Here is a 23,448-nt window from a genome sequence, read left to right as displayed (position 1 = left end):
TCACAGAGAGTGTGAAGACATCTTCTACCTCACGGGTTATGCCTTTTTTTTGTTTTTGTTTTTTTGGTTCAGACAATGATTTACAGGATTTTTTTCTGGAAAAGGGCAAATATTTATGCAAAGTACTTTTGCAAAAAAATAGGGCTGTGACATATATAGTAATGTCATATGTATTTATATATATTTATATTATGGGCAGCACATGTCTCATCCAATCACAGACCATTACGAACCATCCGTTGTATTGCTGCGTTTCAGCCAATCAACGCCGTTCTTCAATATGATTCTGACCAATGAGATTGTAGCATGTTCATAAGTCCAGACCGAGGAAGTCGATGATGTGTATTTATCCGGTAACAAATCAGCTGCTGTCTAATCTTTAGTTTACAGGTTGTTTAGTGTCGGAGCAGCTGTTAAATAAGTCCATCAGAGAACGGAGTTAACTCAGCGTTAGCTAGCTAACATACAAGCGGAAGAAGTTATTACTGAGCGCTGAGTAGTTAGTTAGTAACAGCGGTCATGTCTGCGGTGTTTTCCCTCCTGTCAGCCGACCCTGGGCTCTCCTAGCTGGGTTGGAAATAGATGGGGTGCCACGTTCCCAGAGGATGGAGCATTTAACCCTGCATCATAATGGCTGCTGTGACGGTGTGGCGATACACCAGCGGCAGGGTCCTGGGAGGATGGGGCCCAGTGCTTTGTGTCCTCCTCGGGTCCCTGGTGGTCCTCCTCATGCCTCTGGTCGGGGTGGAGGACCGGTGCTGTGTCACCTTGAAGGGCATCGCCCAGCTCCGCTGTCAGCTGTGGGGGAGCCCCCCTCAAACTCCAACGGTGCAGTCAACCAGCCTTACTGTCCCCTTCACTGCTCTTGATCTGCTGCCTCAGAGGTCTAAGCCGAGCAAAGGTACAAACAAGCAAAACTGACTCAGTAAATTCAGTTTAATTCAGTACCATATGTTACAGTCCATATGACACAGGCGCTCAGCTCAGCATAAATAAGCACTTGATAATACTGCTTGAGACTTGAATGAAAAAGTGGAGTTTTTCTTGTCTCTTTTTTTTTTTTTTTTTTTTTTTACTGCAGCAGCAACACAAATCAAATGTTTGTTGTTTTTCTGTACAGTGGGAAGCAGAACAGCTAGATAGCTCTGTATTGTGCTTCAGATTTTGAACAAAACAAAAGCCTCCTACTGAAGACTGCAGTAAACCAATTCACATTTTCACATCATTTGCCTTTTGTTAAATCATTGCTGTCAGGACTGAGGCAGGGCAGTTTGCTGTACTGTGTATATACTATATGTATCATTTAGTGCAGAAATGACTCAAGGGAAATGCCAAATATTCTCTGTTTCCAGCTTCTTAATATGATGGTTTTATGCATTTTCTGTTGGTTTTGGACTGTTGGCCAAACTAAACAGAAAAACTTTGAGCTCTTGCAAACTGACGGAACATATACCATCATAACCCAAACAATCAATTGATTAATCATAATCACAATCAAGAGATTATTCATATAATTTATAATCTATCATTTTCGCTGTTTATTGGGATATTATCAAATATTAGTTTTACTGAATCTTTTCTAAAGTACTTGAAAATGACTATTCTAGTTTGTCTTAACATTATCTATAACTGAGTTTTCAAAATATCATTATATATATCCTCATTGGAATAAGGTCTACAGGAAATTGTTACATTTATTGTCATTATCAGCCAAACCCAGTTCCATTTCATCAGTGTTAGAGTTGACGCTGTCTCGTGTTCTGATTGCAGAGATGAAGCTGGAGGCCAAAGCAGCGCTGCAGCAGGCTCTGGAGATGAAGAAGGTGGGGAAGAGGGAGAAGGCCCACAAGCTGCTGGTGCACGCACTCAGTATGAATCCAGATTTTGTGGATGCCCTAACAGAGCTGGGGACTATTTTGGAGGAGGAGAAAGATGTCGTCCAGGCGGACCACCTCTACACCAAAGCCTTGACCATCTCCCCGTGCAATGAGAGGGCTCTGGTCAGCCGAGACAGAACTCTCCCGCTGGTGGAGGAGATTGACCAGCGTCACTTTGGCATTATTGACAGTAAAGTGCGCAGGCTTATGTCCATTCCTAAAGGCAACTCTGCACTCCGACGAGTGATGGAGGAAACCTACTACCACCACATTTACCACACAGTGGCCATTGAAGGCAGCACGCTCACTCTATCTGAGATCCGCCATATCATCGAGACACGATACGCAGTGCCCGGGAAGAGCCTGCAAGAGCAGAACGAGGCCATCGGTGTGGATGCAGCAATGAAATACATCAACACCACTCTTTTGTCCAGAACAGGAGCCATGACTGTCAGTGACATCCTGGAGATTCACCTGCGAGTCCTCGGCTATGTAGACCCTGTGGAGGGAGGGAGGCTGCGCACTAGTCAGGTGTTTGTGGGCCACCACATCCCGCCCCACCCTCGGGACCTGCAGCGACACATGGAGGAGCTGATTCAGTGGCTCAATTCTGAGGAGGCCCTGCAGCTGCACCCTGTGGAGTACGCAGCTCTCGCCCACTACAAACTGGTGTATGTGCACCCGTTTGTAGACGGCAACGGACGCACATCACGGCTGCTAATGAACCTTGTGCTCATGCAGGCGCGATACCCGCCCATCACTATTCGGAAAGAACAAAGGGCTGAATACTACGCAGCTCTGGACACAGCCAATGAGGGAGATGTACGTCCTTTCATCCGCTTTATAGCCAAATGTACAGAGATGACTTTGGACACTTTGTTGATTTCTACAACAGAGCACGCTGTGGGGTTGCCGGGAGCCGGACAGGACCAGGCCTGTCCTAACTGCAAACAGACTATCCCAGTCCACAACTGATTTGGAGATGGAGTGGAAAAAGGAAGCACGAGGGAGCAAGTTTTTCACAAATTTAAAGACTCTTTAATGGCAACCGTACTTTAGTTGAATTGCCTTGTTACTCGGCCTTACTCTCAACTCCTGCTGCAAGAACACTTTCCACCTCTTACCTGCTAAATCCTCTTTAATAGAAATCTGGTTTTGCCGAACTTGGGTTTGCTATCATAGAACATGAAACCAGTTTCCCACTTTCAGTATTCAACCATATTCTAACTGCATCAGAATCAAATCTGAAGTTTTGACTGCTGGTGATGTAAAGCTTTCGTATCATGTTTGACTTCAATTCTTCAGTGATTCTACTCATGACATTGTGTACAGGGGTGGGTAATGTGGGCTTTCAGTTGAACTTTGGGATAAAGGAGACGTGTCATAACACTGTAAAGCACTTTCTGGTATTTGATTATTTATTTTATTTTAAAATAAAAGTGTTCTATTAACTTTCAGTGTGTCTTGAGGTCATAAACTTGTCTGGAAAAATCAAAGCTGTCAGAGTCATAAGTGGGATTAAAGTTCATTTACATGTATTTATTAAAACAAGTTTTAGACCAGGAAAATAAGAACATGGCATGACTTTTTTTTAACAGTACTCCAAAACACAAAGTATGAAAGGCTGGATAAGGAAACAAGCAAGAAAATAAATATTGTGATTCAACAAACAAAACAAAACAGCCATTTATTATTCACCTCTCTACCAAACTGAAGCTGACTGCATAAATGGAACAAAAGAAAAACACAGCACATTGGAGTATTTCACATGAAACAGGAGGTGACTTTTAGAGACCAACATATTTAGATTTTTTTTTTTTAGATTAGGCCACTGTGGTGAGAGTAATACATATAGCTTGTATTCCATCTGTTTTGAAAACGTATACATTTGTTACAAACTATGGTGACCTTTTAACACTGAACACTATGTACACAAACTTATCCAGACTATACAAGTGAAGTGTGAACTGCTATACTAAATCTAATCAACACCACACATGAGATGGAAAAACTGCATAGATTCTCTCTTGTAGTGAAGGAGCTGCAGAACTTAATACATGTACATGATAGAAATAGCCTAATTTCCCAGAATACTTGGGATATGTCAGCTAACTGGTCCGCCTAATGACTGAAGTTAATTCAGTGAGATCAACTCTACTGAACACGCATGAAGAAAGCACATTTATAAAACTACTTGGGTGTCAGTTTGTAAAGGAGTTAAGGATTCATTTTCAGTGTTTTTTCTGTCTATTTCTCTGAGTGTCTGAGCTCAAGCATCTTATTGACACCTTAAAGTGAGACTATGCAAGTTTTTGAAAGAAGAAAAAAAACTGTTTTCTTATGAACAAGATGAATTCATGAGAAATAAAAATGAACCTTTGTACAGTTTAGTACACAATAGTTTTGCTGCTGCTCGTCTGACCAGTGTGGTGGCTAATGTTAGCCAACTTTAGGTAGATGCTGTGGTGTAACTGACATTACAGAGTCACTATTTGTAATACTGTTAAACCACCTTCTTAAATGTAACACTTGTAGTCAAAAGTTAAATCATTTAGCTTTAAACCATCTTAAGGAGTGTTGAGCACATGTTTTCGTGCTCAAATCACTTTATGTAAATCAAATTAAAGCACAGATAAAAGCAGATGTCCAGCCACCAAGGCAGCCAATAAGATCTGTGCGTTCTTAGTGTGAAGGGAATATGGTCTGAATCTCTTTCTCTATGCCCACCAAATGAAACAGAATGATATCTAAAACAATGTGGTGATTTGATGGATGTTTGTCCCCTAATTTGAAAGGTTACATTAACCGTTACAAGTAATAAGTAACATAAATCATGACAGTTTACTTAGAGAACCTCTGTAAATAATCTTTAACTCCACATCAAGCATTAACACATAGGGCAGTTGTTATATAGAGCAAAGTGATAACTTCCCTACAGACAAGTAGACAACTAATATTATCTTGCTGGACACACTGGAGGTACTCCATAGAACCATAACACCGTTAACAGCTAATGTTAACTCAGAGATGGTGTTGTGTAAAAAACTAAATACATTGCTGTATAGAGTCATTGTTAGTTTAGTCCTCAGAGGTAAAGATAAGTTGCACAACAAAAATCCCAAAATGTTTCCTAAAACATTTGAAGAATGTCTTTTTTTATCACTGTAGCACATCCAATTTATGTACACACACACACACACACACTCGCACACATACACACACCAACTATATTACACCACATCTGAGTGTTTGTATATACCTTCTTAAACAACACTCAAGTTTGGCTGTTTTGAATATTTAAAAAAATACTCTCCCATAAGCCTCTGTCATATCCCTTCACATTTAACCACAAAAGAAGACACTTTGCAACATGAGGCCAACAATTTAGATACAATATATTTACACACCAATATTATACACTTTTTATAAAATAGCCTGCCAGCCACCTTCAAAACCACCCAGCAGCAGCAACAACAAAAACTATCTTTCACACCGGTCAAAAGTCACTGTGATGTTGGTTGAAAAAGATTTTGTGACGGAGGGCAGGAGCTCTGCGATTAAGGCAATCTCGCAGAACGGATGATGAGAACAAGACTGAGATTAAAGGGAAGTCCGGTAACCGAGTACAGAAGAATCACCAACACTAATTTGTAAGGACACAAGATGGCTTTCAGTGTGAGGGCGGTCGGGATTCTCTCGCTCATCCTTTCACTTATTGAGAATCATCCTGGCAAAGTCTGAATTTGACAAAGGCTTTGCTTCTCCGGCTGTGTTCACTGCTGTTGCTGCATTCCCGTTCTCCACTTTGCTTACAGGAGCACTTTGTCGATGCAGGGAACGAGGGAGTAATGAGAGCTGGGTGCGTCCTCTACCCCTCCTGAGGGAAAAAACAACAAAAAAAAATAAATATTTTATTCTTTTATTTCCCTTGGGTGAGACAACTTTTCAGCTGGTATGATACTACAGTGCAAACTTACGAGCCATAGACCTGTCGAGGCATCAGGTCTGTCATGGGTCTGCTGGAACCAGGTTTATCCATCATGTTCCTGCGAGGAGGGTTACTTATAGCAACAGAGATTTTGTTGCCCTCTATCTCCATACCATCCATTTTCAGTACTGCCTGAGAAGCCTGAGTTTCATCTGCAAACTCAACATATGCCAGACCCTGCAGAGCCGCAAAGCAAGAGATGGTTAATACATCAATAACAGATTCTGGACCCAGACTTTGCGGTGATGATTAGCGTAATTAAGATGACTATTTTTAGCTGAACATCTGGACACTATAGGACACCTTAAGTCTCACCTTGGGTTTTCCTGAGCGATACGTGACCAGACGAACTTCTACAACGGTGCCATATTTTTTGCTTATTTCCTCCAGTTGTTCCTTAGTGCAGGAGAATGGCAGACCAGAGATGAAGATTTTCTGTTTCTCAATAGATGTGTTGTATTTGAACACCTATAGGACACATGTGAAGTGGTCAGTGGTATTGCACGTTAAAAAAAAACAAAAAAAAAAACAATTTGTGTCCATATTACCTTAAAGTCAGGGTTTTTGTTTTTGTCTACACATGGTGACACAAACATGGGCCTGCCCTCCACCTCTCGTCTATCCAGCTTCAGGGCTTCAGGGACTGACACCGGGGCTTCAAACTGTACGTAGCAGTAGCCTTTGAAGCCCCCTTTGTTGCTGAAGATGGGGCGAATCTGATTAATAGGGCCACAGGGCTCAAACAGCGTCCTGAGTTTTTCCTCAGGCTCCTCCAGGGTGTATGCCAGATTACTGATGAACACACTGCTGTTATCGTTTCGGAGCTCAGGCTTGTCGTCGTTTTGCTTCTGGGCGGCAGCCTCCTGGGCTTTTTTAACGCTAGGTGGAGTAGGCTTATAGCCGGGGGGAGCATTCCTCCCAGACAGTCCTGTCTCTGTCTCCATACACTCTTCTGCAGTTTGGTCCTTGTTTCCTCTGTGCCTTTTGGGGGCTTGTTGTGTCACAGAGAGAAAGAGATTAGGAAATGCATTATTGATGATATGACATTTATGTTTTTCTCAAAACTAAATAGTTACATCCTTCAAATGAAGTATTTTATATACCTGAGTCTTCTTTCCATTCATTGTGATAATCATCCTGCTCTGCTTTCCTCTTCTCCCTGGGTCGAAACTCCTTATGACCCTTTTTCTGACCCTTCTTTTCTGCCTTGGTCTTTCGCCGTTGCTCAGCTCTGTCTCCGTCTTGGCGAGCCAGGTTGGCTTCTTTCTCAGCCACCTAACAGATGGGCAGAAGCTGGTTATATGAGCCAACAGCAGCTAAATGATACACCTTCCCAGTACAAAGCTGATATGTGCTCCTACCTTTGCCCGTTGCTCATTAACCCTGTTCAGCCGGGTCTCTGTCTTTTGCACTGCCACATCCCAGTCCTCCAGAGAACCTGTAGGTGAGGACACAGAATGGACAGAAAAACTGTAATTCATGAAAATCTCATAGATTGTTTTGTTCAAGTTTACTTTATGTGGGGACTCACCTTCCACCCTCTCAAAGGTGAGCAGGACTTCACACACGTGCTCTGGGTAGTCTGAGGTGCACTGGACTGCTCTGTGAAGAGCTTTGCGACAGTGGACAGCATCTCCGTACGATCTGAGGATGAGGAAAAAATGAATAAATACAGGCATAAAACATGGTTATAGCTAACAAACACATTAGCATTTAAATTCTAATTTTTTCTTCCATCAAGATAAGCACTAACAAACCTTTCAAGGTTATAGTACTCCAACCACATGTTGGCGTATTTGGCGTTCCCTTTTGTCATGATGATGTCCCACAGTTCTCTGGCTTTTTGCATGTTATTGCAGTGGAGGGCCTGGTCGGTAGGAAAAAAGAAAAGAAAAAAATGATAAGATGTTCATTATCATTCATGATTGATAAAAAACTGCAGATGTGTCCGAAATAAATCAAATAAAGTATAACATATGGGAAAATGTTTTTGTTTGTAATTATCATAATTATTAATAAAAGTGAAATTTAACAAAAATGGTCACAGTTATGCTGCTTTTGTTTAGTAACTGGACCTTTAGTCCTTTAACATGCATCTCAATGCGTCTTTAGTAGTAATCTCATTATGTTTCAAGGTCATTTGGAAATATAACAAGAAATAGAGCAGTTGTATGTACTTAAAAGGTGCAGTGTGTGGAATTTAGTGGCATCTAGTGAAACACACTTGTCAGAAATGGAATATAATATAAGTGTGTTTTAATTAGTTTATAATCACTGAAAACAAGAATCATTGTGTTACCATTACTTTACAGTAGAGCCTTTTATATTAACAAAGGGAGCAGGTCCTCTTCAACAGAGCCCATCATGTTCCTACAGTAGCCCAGAACAGACAAACCAAACACTGACTCTAGAGAGGGCCTTCCAAGTTTTGTAGCCACTGTAGGTCTGTAGATGCCACTAAATCCTACTCACCGGTCCTTTAAGCTCTTATATTTACGAGCTCATTGTCTTTGTCATGTGACGCCATATTCAGGTCAGTTTTTACACAACCATGAATTTTTGCTCTATCTCTTGAAAAAAACACAAAATAAATGTATAAAATTAAGAAACAAGAAACAGATTTAAACACAGAGTTAAACATGATTCACAGCATAAGTCAAACACTTGAAAATGGTCGTCATAGTAACAACGCTTACCTCTATCTTTGCCCAGATCTGCATTATGACACAGGAAGGATCTCCACTTTCGCCAAATCCTACAGAAGCACAACACAATGAGTAAAACTGAGAAAGAAAAAAAAAAAAAAAACAAGAACACCGACACAAAAGTAACTCAGAGGAGGATCCACCTACTTTCTTCAACATCTTGTTTCATGTAGTCCAGAGATCGAGTGAAGGATCCTCGTAACTCCTCTAATTCTTTACTGGACTCTGAAAAATTGAGAATGCCATCAGCAAGAGTAAAATGTGTGAATCCAATGAATTTCCAAACACAAAGATCAATTCTGTCTTCAGGCACAGAAAAGCTCTCACCTTTGCTGAAATCCACACGTCTCCTCAGGTAGTCAAGGTATGCCTGCCAAATTTCCACATAATCTGTCGCTTGAATGAAACCTGCATTCAGTGCCTTTTCAAAAACATCTGTGAGGAAGACAAAGAGACTACATGATAATACCAAGCAAGATGCAATATACAAAATATGGCCTGGGATATTTCCACCAATACATTTAAGATATGGCACTCCAACATTTTAACAGATCACACTGCTTACCTGAGACAGTTTGATGATCAGCCCCGTGCCTCTCCAGAGCCAGCAGGTAGCTCTTCCACAAACCCATGGTCCAGGGGCAGTTTCTGACGGCACGTTCATGAGTGGAAATAACCAGGTCTTTGATTTTCAGCTGACGGTCCTGTAGAGTCCAGAGAAAACAGACAACAACAAGGTTAAATGATCTTAAACTGAAAGTGTAATACTTGCAAGTGTAACACAATGCTTCTGTATAATATACACCTCTATTAAATATTTACTAAATAATGAACTGAAGGTTTAAAACCCACTTTCTCAATAGAAGATATAGCTAGTGTGATGACAAATTCCAATACAATAAAGATTAGATAACATTTTACTGGAATTATTTTACTCGTACAGGATGAGTAAAATAAAAATTAATAATAATAATTATCATCTTGATGAATCTGTTTATTATCTAGTTTTAGAGCAGTAAAGCTGGGAGAAAATGACATGAAAAAAGTGGGAGCCAATAATAGACTCCACCAAGCTCAATACTCACGAGATATGTGTTGTATTTTGCCCACATGTCTGGTACCAGGCAGTTCTCGGCCAGAGCTCGTTCGAAGGTTATCTGGACCCGGGGTGGGTCACCCTCCTTCAGTTCAAAGTCGATGTAGGTCTGATACTCCGTCAGCTTAGGAGGCTCTGCAGCCAGCTGCAAAAGGACAACAGTATAAGTATCATGTGCGTTGTAAATAACATTGAAAGTGATACGTAAAAGATACGTTTGAAGTGAGAATTATCAACAGAAGTCAGTTACCAGTGGCTCCTCTAAGGCCTTGCACTTCTCCATCTGCTGCAAAGCCTTTTTGTACTGATGTACGACTGTTTCTGCCACCCCTTGGTCAGACCACTCTTCATACTCTGCGTAGGTGGCCTCCATGTCTAAAAAAGAAACAGCGTTCAATTTCTCAAAATTAAAAGACACTTTTCCTTTTTTACAACACTACCGATAAAGATGCATACTGCTCATATTTAAAGAACGTAAAAGAATAACATTAAGAAGTATGCATTTTAAGTCAGGTGACTCTGTGTTGCAGGAATGTTTCAATTTGAGAATGTTTTAAGTATGCTACCTTTCCTCTGTCCGAACAATTCAACAAGTAAAAAGTTCAGATAAGACAGGATTATAAACATTACAGAAATGCCCCTGGTGTTCGTTCAGCTGGGCAAGTAAAAAAAAGACACAATAACAGACCATCTGGCTCTCTTTCATCCATCCCTGCTACAAACTGAAAGCTTGATCAGACTGTGCAATGCGACCTGGAGTTTTATCTCTCTAAATCTGTAAAGCATTTAAAAAGCTCCCTCACAACTGTGCCGCACTCAACTTATTAGACAAGGCAGCATTATCTTGTTAAATGAGGTCATTCACAATTTTCCAGGTGCACTATGACATATGGCCCTCAATGCCTGTCTGGACAGCAGAGGCAGCCTCCTTACCCATTAAGGGGATGGCCAGCTGGCGGCGAAACAGTGTATGGATGCGTTCAAGCTGAGTGTTCAGCAGCTCCTGCTCCTCACGGCTGGGAATCCTGCCAGGAGGAGGCTGAGAGAGAAGGCAGGAGATAAAATGAACGTCAAAATTCAGCAAATGCCTGTTTATTCGAGCATCAAAGGATTTCAATACAAATTCAGCATATGAAAGTGTGTTTTTTGTTCTGATTGAAGTGAGTGGATTTTAATTCAGACGCAAGCTTTGATATAACATTAACATGACAGAAACTTATATTGCCTGCGGCTATATTAAAGTATGACATGTTTAATAACGACAGTAGATTAAGTTCAATCTAACAACTGACTAATTCCTATTTACAGAAATTGTGTCTTAATTTCACAATCAGTTTTTCACTGGCATATTTTTGTCATTGAAGTGTGAATGTCTGACAGCTGACAATGACTAGTGAGGGAAACACAAACCTGTACTGTGGATAGAATGGCGTTCTCAAACTCTCTGTACGCCTCCCACACCGTCTGTCCCTTGGTCATGTGAAGGCCCACAGCTGTTAAGGCTCTCTCAAAGATAGACCTCACTTTTTCTATCCCACCTGGTGAGCCCATGCCACCAATCGAATACTGTGCATATTCAAGCCAGATATCTGGGCCTGGGTGTAAAAACAAGGAATCAAAAGTTAAGATGTGCAATACCTGCATGTCATATTAAAGGCAGTAACTGGTGTGATGCACTCACAGATGTAATCTTTTATAGCTTTCTCAAAAAGTTCATAGACTTTCTCCCGGTTTGGCTCCTCCTCAGTCAGGCGGATCTCATCCTTGAGCCAATCTAACCAAATCTCTGCAGGATTAAACAAAATGTGGTTTCAGTTGCACAAATAACATAGGGCTGCTGTAAAACTGAATCCTCTGACCCCCAAACTATTTTAGAAATACACTAACCTTCAGTAAGTGGGAAAAGTTCACTCATCTTCTGCCTTGCTTTTCGCAGACGGATAAGCTCTCCCTCCTGCTTTAATAGCTTGATGAGATCCACATGGCAGTTGTAGTCAAAAGCATTGATTGACAGCTGAAAACACAAAAAGATGAAGAGGGATTAAAACATTTAAAACATAATTAAATATTGTATATTTTAGTTAACTAATTGTTCTTCAGTATTCATTCAGCAGTGATTCAATTTCACTACCAAAGAAAATGTTATCTCATGCAACTTAAATCATGACATTATCAATCCAGTTTATTTGACAATTTACACAAATACAACCAAAATGGTCCAATATGTACAGCTTTCAACACTCAGTTGGTAGATCATTAGATCTACTCAGCTAACACTTACGGAGAGCAGTCTAATACAACAGCATGCAATAAACCTTACCTTTATGGTTATAATGTTCAGTTGAAACGGATTTAAACAGGATTTGATCCCTTTGCTGTGAAGGTGTTTGTAATATTTTACCCACAACACTGATACCAGTGAGGACAGACCAAATAGTATCAGATCTCTTAAACTAATGTCAAACAGTTGAACTGCACCACAAACTACAGCCACCAAAATGACCATGCAGTTAAATCAATGCCTCCCTAAAACAATGAAACAGCCACTTTCATAAATGTATAACTGTGCATTACACAGTAGTAGTTTTAACGTTGTGTGCATATAATAAACTAGCAACTTGAGTGTTGGTAAAATACGATAGGAAAAGATGTATCTTTACTGATCTCCTTCAAGGGTGAAAGTGATAAAATACATAAAATAAAATACTGTGTAAATAAATGTGCAATATGCGGAAGTTCCTGAGATTATATATATATATGTGTGTGTGTGTGTGTGTGTGTGTGTGTGTGTGTGTGGTGTGCAATGTTCCTGGGATTAACATAGTATGGACAGCATCAGTCATTTTAGTGGGAGTGGGAGGTACTGTGCAGTCTGGAGGAAGAACTACGACGTATCACTGAATCAGATTCACTCATATACTCTGATGGTACGTTATCGGTCCATCGCTTTATCACACATTTAGCTACAAAAGTGACCCCTTAAATAAGTTGGTACAACATTTCGTACTTAATACACACTTAAAGCCCGCTGCTACGGGCGGTTACGTCACGCTGTACTGGGAGAGCAAAAGGCGCGTGTAGCAATCTGTTAGCAGGACGGCTAATCACGATGGCTAATATATGAATGACGTCGTATCAAAAGCGCTCCTTTAATTATGAAGGACACCAGCAGCTGATATTCAGTCTCTGTTTAAGCTCGGGGTAGAGCAGCTCGTAGTGTTAACGCCGCTGACTCCTTGTTACTGACTCTGTTTACCACCCATTCATTCTCGTTAGCTGCTCGGCTAATTTACCTGCTCCTCCAGCCGCTGAATTTCGGCTTCATTCTCCTTCTCATCTTCCGACGAGTCGTCCTCTTCTTCTTCGTCTGAATGTTCTACTCCCATACCCTCCTCGTCGTCGTCCGACTCCATCTCTCTCTCCTCCATCCCTGCATTTTCCTCCTCCATATCTTGCAACTGCGTTTGCTCTGCGTTGCTTGACGCTGCCATGTTGGAGAAAGCTGTCTGTCTGCCTGGTAACAAAACCGAAAACAAGCGAGGCGGAGTCTGTGGCTGGACTCACCGTGGATCCAGCGACGTGCAGCTGACAGTGTTGGCCGCTAGGAGGCGCTCCTTCTTCGGTGACACAGCTTCTGCACTTGTTTGTCAACAAAAGCTGCTCTTCCTTTTAGTGGCCATGCTCACTCGTTGATTTCCGTTCATCGTCACCATAGTGAAGTTAGCCTCCGTTTGGTAGTTAAGGGCAACGCTAAGATAAACGTTAGTATTGTTATTTAATACTTATGAAAGAGTGTCAAATATTGAAGCGAAAGCATACGTTGTTCAACCCAACTTTAAGATTTATGGGACCTTTAGTTTGCTTGTAGAAGAGGGGAAGAAGTAAAGGTGGTTTCATTGCTTTTTTCCCTCATCTAGAATACAGTAGTCAAAATTAACAAGGAGACTCCAGAGACTCATTAAAACACGGTTTCAGATTTTTAAAACCTTTATTTTGCTTAAATGATAAATGGCGATTTCACTGATAATTATCCACCCAAAACACATTAGACCTGGGGGGTATTCCAGAAAGCGGGTTATGTGAAAACTCAGAGTAAGTTAACCCTGAGATGAGGGAAACTCCGTGTTATCCGTTCCAGAAAGAGAGGTAACTGAAACTCTGAGTCAGTCACCATGGTAACTGACTCTGTGAAAATAACCTGCTCGCTGGCAGGTTTTCTGTAAGAAACCCGGAGTTTCTACCTGTCTCCTCCCACCTGCCAGACAGCAAGCTGCCAGACATGGGTTGTCCGTTTCTTCGCAATCCGATAGATATCGAGGCAGAATTATTTTCGCAATGCCTTATGTCGGGAGATGTACTCAGGGCTCAATTGGATGTGCTTTCATTCCGAGATGAATATCTGTTAGAACGGTATCACTGTTCATTACACTCAATCCTTTCTTAACATTGTCCGGCCATATCTGCCTTCTTGTTAATCTAATTTTTAGGAAGTATTTTATTTAATATTCATGTAGGGCCTACACATTGTCACATGTTAGTCTTATAATCAATGACTCCAATATGTATTATATGTAAAATTGTGTTAAATAAAAGTGTTAAAATAGTGTAAAATGTTAATCTACTAAGCAGGATATTAGATGAGAGGACATATGTGTTAAGCAGCTTTCTGTTTGAGGTTTAAATGACTACATGTTGAAGTAGCCACTGAATTAATATTTACTTTGTTTAATACCCTACGTAACATTTTACACTATTTTAACACTTTTATTTAACACAATTTTACATATAGTACATATTGGAGTAATTGATTATAAGACTAACATGTGACGATGTGTACATGAATATTAAATAAAATATTTCCTAAAAAATTAGATGAACAGGAAGGCAGATATGGCCGGACAATGTTAAGAAATGATTGAGTGTAATGAACATGATACCGTTCTAACAGATTTTCATCCCGGAATGAAAGCACATCCAATTGAGCCCTGAATACATCTCCCGACACAAGGCATTGCGAATTAATTCTGCCTCGATATCTATCGGATTGCGAAGAAACGGACAACCCATGTCTGTCAGCTTGCTTCAGGTGGGAGGAGACAGGTAGAAACTCAGGGTTTCTTAAAGAAAACCTTCCAGCGAGCAGGTTATGTTCACAGAGTCAGTTACCATGGTGACTGACTCAGAGTTTCAGTTACCTCTCTTTCTGGAACAGATAACACAGAGTTTCCCTCATCTCAGGGTTAACTTACTCTGCGTTTTCACATAACCCGCTTTCTGGAATACCCCCCTGGAATACCCCCCTGTTTGTTTATTTTGCAGGGCAGCTGGAATAAGATAACGAGATCACGTGGGGTGGTTGTGTAACTACTTGACTTACTGTGTAACTACTACTGCGGATCAGACTAACTATGTAGAATATAACACTATTTACTAAGTGTAAGTGATGGAAAAACAGAACCCGTGGCGACATATCAATATGTATTGTTTCCCTTATCTTTCCCCTTAACTTTTCTCTTAACCCCAAACAGGAAGTATCCAGTGTGAAGCGCACATCAGCGTCGTTTCAGCAGCTGAACATGGCGATGTTGTCCTTATCGAGGTCTTCGTTGTTGTTATTTAGCAAAAGGTTATTCGGCCCGCAGCTGAATGTCCTCTGTTCATATCACGAAAAGGTAATGAATTTAATTTTTCCTCACGGTTTGCTAATAATTGTGACCAAACCATGTAACACTAGCTTGATTAGCACTCGAGTAGGACGGTGATGTAAGTTGTACCTACATTGAGTTTGATCCCTGCTCGTGCACAAAACGACAGTGGACTAAAGTATCACGATTTATTGTTGCTGAGCTCTACCCTCACTTTACTTTAATTTAGCTAATGTGTTATTTGGATGCGCAGGAATATCTGTCCGCAGGTCCATTTAAATTGATTACTATTTTGACTATTATCTACTTTTTTTTTTACACATGAAATGACTCAAAACAGCAGAGCATTGGTATATTTTTGTGTGTTTTATTTTTCTGAAGGTGGTGGATCACTATGAAAACCCAAGAAATGTGGGCACTTTAGACAAAAACTCCAGGAATGTGGGGACTGGATTGGTGGGCGCACCCGCCTGTGGTGATGTTATGAAACTTCAGGTAAGTTGTAGGTCAGGAGCTGGGAATCATTAACAGACCAGTTACTGCTGTCCTGACATTTAACTTGCTACTTCACTAAAAGTTGTTTGACTCTATATTTTTTCCAGATTGAGGTCGACGAAAACGGAAAGATTGTGGATGCAAAATTCAAGACATTTGGCTGCGGATCAGCCATCGCCTCCAGTTCTCTAGCAACTGAGTGGGTGAAGGGGAAGTCGGTGAGTTGGTATAAAACAGTCTAAAAAGAAAACAGTTGAGTAATAGGTCACTGTGTGGTGTTGTTTGTTGATCACTCTGCTTTCACTCTGCAGGTTGATGAAGCTTTGAGGATCAAGAACACAGATATTGCCAAAGAACTTTGCCTTCCTCCAGTCAAGCTTCATTGCTCCAGTAAGTTCAAGGCTATGATATAAAACTTTGTCCAGAACAGCTTCAGTGCACAGTGGTATTATTCTACAAGTGTCTGAACTCTGCATTCTTTCAAAATATATTCCTTCATTTGGTGTTTTAATGATGGTGATGGTGATATTAAGTGCCCAAAATCTCCTATAGGTGTCTAGTTTCTACCTCATCCAAATAATTCAGTGACCCCTTGTGTCCTGTGTGAAAACATCTGCGTTCGTTGTGTTTTTCCACCCTTCTTTTCAGGTTGTTCCTTTAATTTGTCACCAATTTCTAGCTGTGGGAATCTGAGACAATATAATATAACAATATTTTTAGGGCAATTCTGGATCTTTATGTAGTTTATTCATCAATGTGATGAAGTAGTCAGATTCGACAGGTATTTAATTTATTGGCTAAACCAAAGACAGACATTACTGTCATCAATTTCTCAATTGATTTTTCATAAAATGGATTATATCATTATCTTGATATAAAATTGCTCAGCAGTGATAGAACGTTTTACCTTATCTCAGACCCCTACATGCTTGAATGCATTCATGCTCATCATGTCTCTAAAACCTGCTCCCTCCTTCTCTTTCAGTGCTTGCAGAAGATGCCATAAAAGCAGCGCTGTCAGACTACAGATTAAAACAGGACAAGAAGGAGGATCGTGTCAAAGCCAGCAATTAATGTGTTAATATCAACTATCCTCCCCCCAAGTCCGTCATAGGTTGGGCTGCCTCATCAATGTGTCAGTAGTGTCCCTGTAATGTTTGACAGCAAGGCTGTATTGAAGATTGGTTGCCATAACACTACATCAGGGAGTTTTATAACCATAAGAACTGTTCATGGTTGCAGGCCAGTCACACAATTTAAGCTAAGATACCCGTATTGTTCCAGTGCCTGGTGTTAATGGATTTGTGTGTTTTTCAGCAGATGATCAGAAATGTTTATGAATAGACATAAATGTTGGAGATCGAAGGTGAATGGGTAAAGGGTAATTAGACAACTCAGTTTTTCGTTTTTCTTTTTTAACAAGGGAGCTCAACTCTGTTCAGTATTTGCTGTGTTTTTCTTGACACAGCATTAAGAGGATGCAACATAAATCAAGGTTGAGGTGTGTTTATTTTTGTATATTTTTGGCACTGAGGTTTTATTTGGCTTGATAATACAAAGTCACTGGTCCTTCATGGAGGATTCAGTATGAAAACATGTCAACAGCTTAACAACAATACAATACAGAATATTTTATGAGACTGTGGCCTTGTCTTATGCTCAATAAAAATGATTAAAACAGTCTCACAGTGTGTGTGTGTGCTGATGTCATCCACCAGATGCTCCATCAAGTGGAGCCACTCTCTGTTGGCTCCGAAGTACCTTTTTCAGTACAAGCAACACTGCCAACATGAGGAGTGCAACTAATACACACAAGACAGCCAGCAGAGAGACGACCACAGAGTCCTGCTGAGTAAACGGACGTGGGTTGGGAGTGGGCAGGGGGGCATCTCTGTTTGTGGAAAGCAAAGATTGAGTCACTTCAGCAGAGGTTGCGTTAATCTGAGGGTACCGACCTGTGACATTGTCTCTGCACCTTTGTTCCTCAGCAGGGGTAGAGGTAGTTAAGTAGGAAGGACTTACAGTTTGTGTTTTATTTAAGGACAAGCAGTCCTCGTAGCTAAGAGTCTCTAGAGTGTAGTGCTTAAGTAATACACAAGTCTTGGAAACATCTTTGTGAATGCTTTGAGCTTTTGACATTTGCTGTAAACCATCTGACGAGCTTTCAGAGTTATTCTTCTTATCCGGCGAGCTTTTAAAGGCAGGTGCTGCAGGCTCAGCTGTGGAGGCCTGCAGTCGGTGTGTCCTTTCATTTGGCTTCAGAACACGGGGACAGATAGCCATGACTGAGAGGTTGAGAAGCAGACGGTGAGCGAGGTGGACTGGCTCGGTGCACACCAGGTCTGTGGCCATTTTCAGCCGACCGCTCAGCAGCCAGCGGTAAAGGTACAAAATGTCACACTCGCACACCCACAGGTTGTTTGTGAGGTCCACAGACCGGAGACGTGGCAGCCCGTCGAAGGCGCTCTCTGGGACTGAACACAGGCAGTTGCTGTTGATCTTCAGGACCTGCAGGTTGACCAGGGTGGACAGCGAGGGCAGGTCCAGGGCTGAGATGCAGTTAGCAGAGAGGTCCAAGTTGGTCAGTGAGGACGGGAGATTCAGAGGAAGCCTTTTCAGTTGATTACCCTTCAGTGTCAGGACCTGCAACTTGCTGAGACCCTCAAGTGCCCCAGGCTGGATGGCACGAATTCGGTTGTCCTCCAGATCCAGGCGAGTGAGGTTCCCCAGCTGCCTCAGGGCACCTGAGGTGATGTAAGTGATGCGGTTTTCCTGCAGCAGCAGGGACTCCAGACTGGGAGGCAGGCCAAGAGGGAAGCGGGCCAGCAGATTATGACTGAGGCTAAGCTCCTGCAGGCCAGAGAAGGGCCGCAGTAGGTGGTCCACGTTGCAAAGCTGGTTTCTAGCAACAGACAGGGCTGAAGTGCTCAGTGGGACAGAGCGAGGAATCGACCTGAGACCCAGGGACTCACACAGGACTAAAAATCCTGGGCGAGGGCAGCAGCAGCCAGGAGGACAGGGAGACATGGTGATGCAAGCTACAGGACAGACGCAGAGAACCAGGAGGACACCACATCTGCACCAAAGCATGACTCACTGTAAGGAAGAAGGCAGGAAACAAATCATATCAGGAAACATGAAGCCTTACTTATTTCACTATAAAAACTAAAATAAATAGCTCCTTCACGTACCATTCTTCTAATCCTGTATTATCTGCTCCTCTGAAGAGTTGGACAGGCTTGTTCCCTCTTGGTCTTTACATGATCCACCGTCCCTCTAAAGATAACCACTGCTGCTGTTGAGAATTCCAGGCAGACGCTCATCAAAGTTTAATGACAGCCTTAAGGTGCTGAATTACCTATTCTGGATCCTTTTCACAACCCGTATTGATTGAAAGGTACTGTTGTTTGTTGTGACTGAAAGTGAAAAGGAGTAAAAAAAGACCGATGTTCAGTAAGGTATATTTTGCAAGTAGAGAGAAAAAAACAACAACACTGGTGTCCCAAATATTCCCTTATCTGAGGTTACCAAAGGTTGAGGTTGTAAAAACTCAAACAGATTGCAAACAAGACTCAGACTGAGTGCAACCAGGTGGTCCTCTGGCTCATTTGTCACTTGGTGGGAAGAGTGAAAGTGAAGGGGTAGTATTTTCTCAAATTATTTAGCACCTTGTTGACAAAAGAGCAGGCAATCTGACTCTGTCAGGTCTCGCATTTCAGCTGCCACAGGGTGACACTCGCTTTGGAGCTGTTGTTGTCATCTTTGATGTTTGATCTTTGGCAGAGGTGATCTGCTCAGGATTAGGATCAAACCTTTTCTTTATTTAAACAAGAGTTGTGTTTCAGACATCTTAGCAACATTAAATCACATTTTTAATGAATTTTAACAATAGATTTCAGACCTGGTGTACCCATACCAACATCAACATATAGAACTGATAGATCAATACTTGCACTGTTCACATGAGGGCAGTATGAAACTGGGTCAACATATCTTTCTCAAAAGTTATCATACTGCCAGGGGCCAACTTTACCATTAGACAAGGTAAGCAACTGCCTGGGGCCCGAAATACTTATTGTACACTGAAATAATTAGCAAAAGGCCTCCAAAGTACTTAAAATACATGTAACTGTATACTTGTACTTCTACTTAAGAGGAAAACATTGTACCATTACATTTATCTGACAGATAAATGTTATTGGTTTACGTTGTAGATTCAGATGTTTCTCGCAAAATGTAACGATTAAAATATGATGCATTATTATTCATTCAAATATCCAGCATTATATAAAATATTAACAATGAAAAGCTCCACTTTGAACACAAGTTGAGTAAATTTAAGTACATTGTGCTGATAATTCCTCTCTTTCAGTCTTCACTGTTAAGTAAAACTTTGAATGCAGGACTTTACAGTATTTGTTCTGTGTGATATTAATGGTTTTACTAAAGAAAAACATTTTAAGATATTACTAGTTTGAGCAAGGATGAAAATAAAGTAAGACAGTTTGCCTGGGGCCCCCAAATCACTAAATCCTTCCCAGCATACTGTACTTTTTTTGTTGTAACTTTACTGGAACGAATCAGTGTCACCAAGATTTGTATGGACAATACACGCACACACTCTTGTTTCGGAGCAAAGGGCTCTGTATGTATCTGGTTCACTGCTCTTGAAATATTTAAACAATCTTGTACAATAGCCAGCGAAGGACAAAGGGAGGCTCTCGTCATCTCCAGGCTCTGATACCTTCGGCAGCCGTCGTGTTTGGGTGTGATGGTGCCAGCTGCCTCGCTGACGCCAATCATGAAACTGAGGAGGAGCTGGTGTTACTGTGTCGTGCGTGCACCACTTAGAGGCTTGAAATGTTAAGTAAGCAGACAGCCTGTCTCCACAGAATAAATCTGACAAATCTGACATTTTAGTAACTTTTTTAAAAGTCATGATTCTTGGGTGGACTCTCAAAATTACAGATTACAGACTTGAACATAATGTGTCCTCTTTTTTTCCAGACCTGTGTTTCACTGCTAAACTGATTCAACCATTTCCACTGTGATGCTTTAAATAACAACAGAAACATCATTATCAGCAGTTTTATTAAACATAAGTAAAAGAAAATGGTGATTTTGTAAACAAGAAAACTGTAACTTACAGAGAAAGTATCTGTCTTGAAACAAAAGTCTGAGGTTCAATGGAAACAAATAATTAAACAGAACAAAATTCAGGCGCATAAATTGTACAAACTGAAGCTCACACATTTGGTTTAGATGGTCTAAGTCATGAACATGAGTAATAAGATAGTGAGTTGTAGTAGAAAGATTTCAGGTGCTCTTCTCCAGTGTAACCTGAACTTTAACTCTAATCGTGTCAGATAAATGACAGATAATTTTTAAGTAATATTTAGCCACCAGTTAAAATCCCTATCCCGATACTCATGTTTTTGACTTTAGATTTAAAAAAATTACATTAAATGCAATAAACATATAATTTACCGTATACATAAGTTGCTTAATTACTAATTACTAAAAAAAAACCAGATTCACAAAGTGTTTACACCAAAGGGCTTAAAATGATCAACCAGAATAAACATTTAGACAAATTGATACTTAAATAGATAGCCTATAATATTTTTGGTGTAAAGATTTTGAGTTAGGGTATAAAAGCAAAATACAATATTGTATAAAATAACAATGCAAACACAAAACAAAATGAGTATGAAAGTAAATATAAAGAAATGTTTTCTGTTAAAGTACTGAAGTCCAACAGCTGGAGTTTACTGGCATCTCACTTTGCTTATTTACAGCACCAAAGATTTTGCTCTGAACTTCAGACTGATTGAGCCAAAGCTCTTCACCATGTTCTGACCAGAAAGATTTCATCATTCATACAGCAGGATGAACTGAGGAGACTCGTCTGTCTTGGCTGGCATTTAAAGTAATACAAAGATGTAACGAGAACACATGAAGATTTATTATTTTGTTTCATTTTTATTTGGCGATCATGAGAAATAAAATACCTACAAGCTGCCCAAAGCTTAAATTACTTCTTTTTTTTCTCCTCAAAAACATTTTTAAATGTAAGAAAAATGTACTTTACTGAGAGTTGCTACATCAGCAGCACAGTGGTATGATATCAGGATGTTGAGACTTGACAGTAATGATAAAAACTACCTGGCTGAATGCAAAACACATTATAAGGTACATGAGTACAAACTGGAAGGCGACCAGCATTCAAAGGAATCGGCCGTCTGTTTGTCCACATCTGCCGGTGATAAGTACTGGCTTGTTAATCTCTGTATTCATTTCAAACTTTGAGACACACATGTTTGATTTGTGCATCATCACAACTGAATCTTTGGTTTCTAGTCACGTCATCTATTCTGTTTAGTTTTACAATAACTTTGGATTAAGCAACAGGTAGTGGCTCACATTTTCATTAATTTTTGAGTTTGCTCTTAAAGAAGTATTGTTTTTCATACAAGCTTCATTTGAATATATTTCCAGTTGTTAAAAATGGTCATTTTAATGACATTTTGATAGATTTTTCCCGTGTGAGATGAAATAACGAACCTGTCTGATTCTCTTTTTATTTCACACTTGAAACATTTTCACCTTTCATGTAAACAGCAGCCTTGACCCTCCTCTAGTGGTGGGCTTTTTTAAGATGGCAGGTGCAGACGGGCTGACTAGAGCTGGTGCTGGGACTGGAGCTCTGCTGCACCTCCTCTCGGTGCTTCAACTGCTCTTTGAACTTGGGCTCCTCTCTCCGCTTTTCCACCTCCTCTGCCTCCCTGACCTTCCTGACCTCCTGGCGAGGTGACGACCTGACGTCTCTCCCCCTCTCTCCCACCAGAGCCTTCGAGGGCAGGCGCAGGTTCTTGGGGGTGGCCATGCTCTGAGTCTGGACTCTCTTGACGTGGTCGACAGCATACGGCCTCTCCTGGGTCTCACTTGAATTCTTGCTCCCTGCAGTTTTGTCCGCCACATACTTCTTGGGTGGATGAGCAGGGGGCTTGTAGGCCTCCAGCTTGCGCTTGTGGCTCATGGCAGAGGCGCAGCAGATGATGAAGACCATGACGATGAGAAGGGAGGTCACGACAATGATGATGAGTAAATGCTCCTGCAGGAAGTCCACCACTCTGGTCAGGACAAAGTCCTTCAGGCGGATCATAGTGGTGGTGATGGTGTTGGTGAGGCTGGGAGCACCAGTGGCAGCGGTGACTTGAACAGGTGCTCGGGTGGAGAAAGAAGTTGGGAAAAGGAGTTCCAGCTCAGCATCACCACTGCCGTCCATAGTCGTGTTATGGAACAGAGGACTGGAGTGACACACAGTACAGCAGAGTGACAGCAGGGTCACACAGGTGATGTGAAAAACCAAGCGGGACTTCATCCTCCCTACTAGATCCTGCAACAACAAAACAACAGAAAACTCATTTAAAAGTTGAATTTGAAAAGGGAGTATTACCAAGCATTGATCTTCTAGGGATCCTCTAACAGCGTTTGCCAACTTTTTGGGCTGTGAGCTGTTCAACTTTAGAAGGATTTGTCCTTCTTGAGTGGTTTCATTTGTTAAATGTGTTTTTAGAGGTTTGAAGCGCTAAACGATCCAGTATTTAGCGATTGAAAAAAGATACATTTAAATACACCT

The 23,448-nt window shown here is 41.0% G+C and overlaps 5 protein-coding genes across 5 annotated transcripts; 2 read left to right on the top strand and 3 right to left on the bottom strand.

Moving 5' to 3' along the window:
- The first annotated feature begins 334 nt into the window (after window positions 1-334).
- ficd (FIC domain protein adenylyltransferase) lies at window positions 335-3,328 on the top strand. Its single transcript, XM_062417986.1, has 2 exons — window positions 335-901; window positions 1,771-3,328. Exons 1-2 carry the CDS (start codon window positions 631-633, stop codon window positions 2,850-2,852), a joined length of 1,353 nt encoding a protein of 450 aa, XP_062273970.1. The 5' UTR covers window positions 335-630; the 3' UTR covers window positions 2,853-3,328.
- Window positions 3,329-3,435: 107 nt separating this feature from the next.
- On the bottom strand, window positions 3,436-13,157 carry sart3 (spliceosome associated factor 3, U4/U6 recycling protein). Its single transcript, XM_062417985.1, has 19 exons — window positions 12,960-13,157; window positions 11,554-11,680; window positions 11,348-11,452; window positions 11,077-11,261; window positions 10,600-10,705; window positions 9,917-10,041; window positions 9,656-9,811; window positions 9,136-9,274; window positions 8,898-9,005; window positions 8,718-8,795; window positions 8,562-8,620; window positions 7,623-7,732; window positions 7,397-7,509; window positions 7,227-7,303; window positions 6,969-7,140; window positions 6,414-6,856; window positions 6,181-6,333; window positions 5,855-6,042; window positions 3,436-5,754 (listed from the first exon to the last, which is right to left on the bottom strand). The coding sequence occupies exons 1-19, from the start codon at window positions 13,155-13,157 to the stop codon at window positions 5,586-5,588; spliced, it is 2,811 nt and encodes a 936-aa protein (XP_062273969.1). The 3' UTR covers window positions 3,436-5,585.
- A 1,822-nt stretch (window positions 13,158-14,979) lies between these two features.
- iscua (iron-sulfur cluster assembly enzyme a) lies at window positions 14,980-17,489 on the top strand. The gene is made up of 6 exons (XM_062417708.1): window positions 14,980-15,102; window positions 15,195-15,338; window positions 15,693-15,806; window positions 15,914-16,024; window positions 16,118-16,196; window positions 16,792-17,489. The coding sequence occupies exons 2-6, from the start codon at window positions 15,243-15,245 to the stop codon at window positions 16,878-16,880; spliced, it is 489 nt and encodes a 162-aa protein (XP_062273692.1). The 5' UTR covers window positions 14,980-15,102; window positions 15,195-15,242; the 3' UTR covers window positions 16,881-17,489.
- A 24-nt stretch (window positions 17,490-17,513) lies between these two features.
- si:ch211-191d15.2 (oligodendrocyte-myelin glycoprotein) lies at window positions 17,514-19,815 on the bottom strand. The gene has a single exon (XM_062417848.1). The coding sequence runs from the start codon at window positions 18,894-18,896 to the stop codon at window positions 17,514-17,516; it is 1,383 nt and encodes a 460-aa protein (XP_062273832.1). The 5' UTR covers window positions 18,897-19,815.
- Window positions 19,816-22,443: 2,628 nt separating this feature from the next.
- tmem119a (transmembrane protein 119a) lies at window positions 22,444-23,190 on the bottom strand. The gene has a single exon (XM_062416699.1). The coding sequence runs from the start codon at window positions 23,188-23,190 to the stop codon at window positions 22,444-22,446; it is 747 nt and encodes a 248-aa protein (XP_062272683.1).
- Window positions 23,191-23,448: the final 258 nt, after the last annotated feature.

This window comes from Scomber scombrus, chromosome 4 (assembly GCF_963691925.1).
Source record: "Scomber scombrus chromosome 4, fScoSco1.1, whole genome shotgun sequence".
Taxonomy (NCBI): domain Eukaryota; kingdom Metazoa; phylum Chordata; class Actinopteri; order Scombriformes; family Scombridae; genus Scomber; species Scomber scombrus.
The sequence above is the reverse complement of the archived record's forward strand: the minus strand, read 5'-3'. Positions and strand labels throughout refer to the sequence as shown.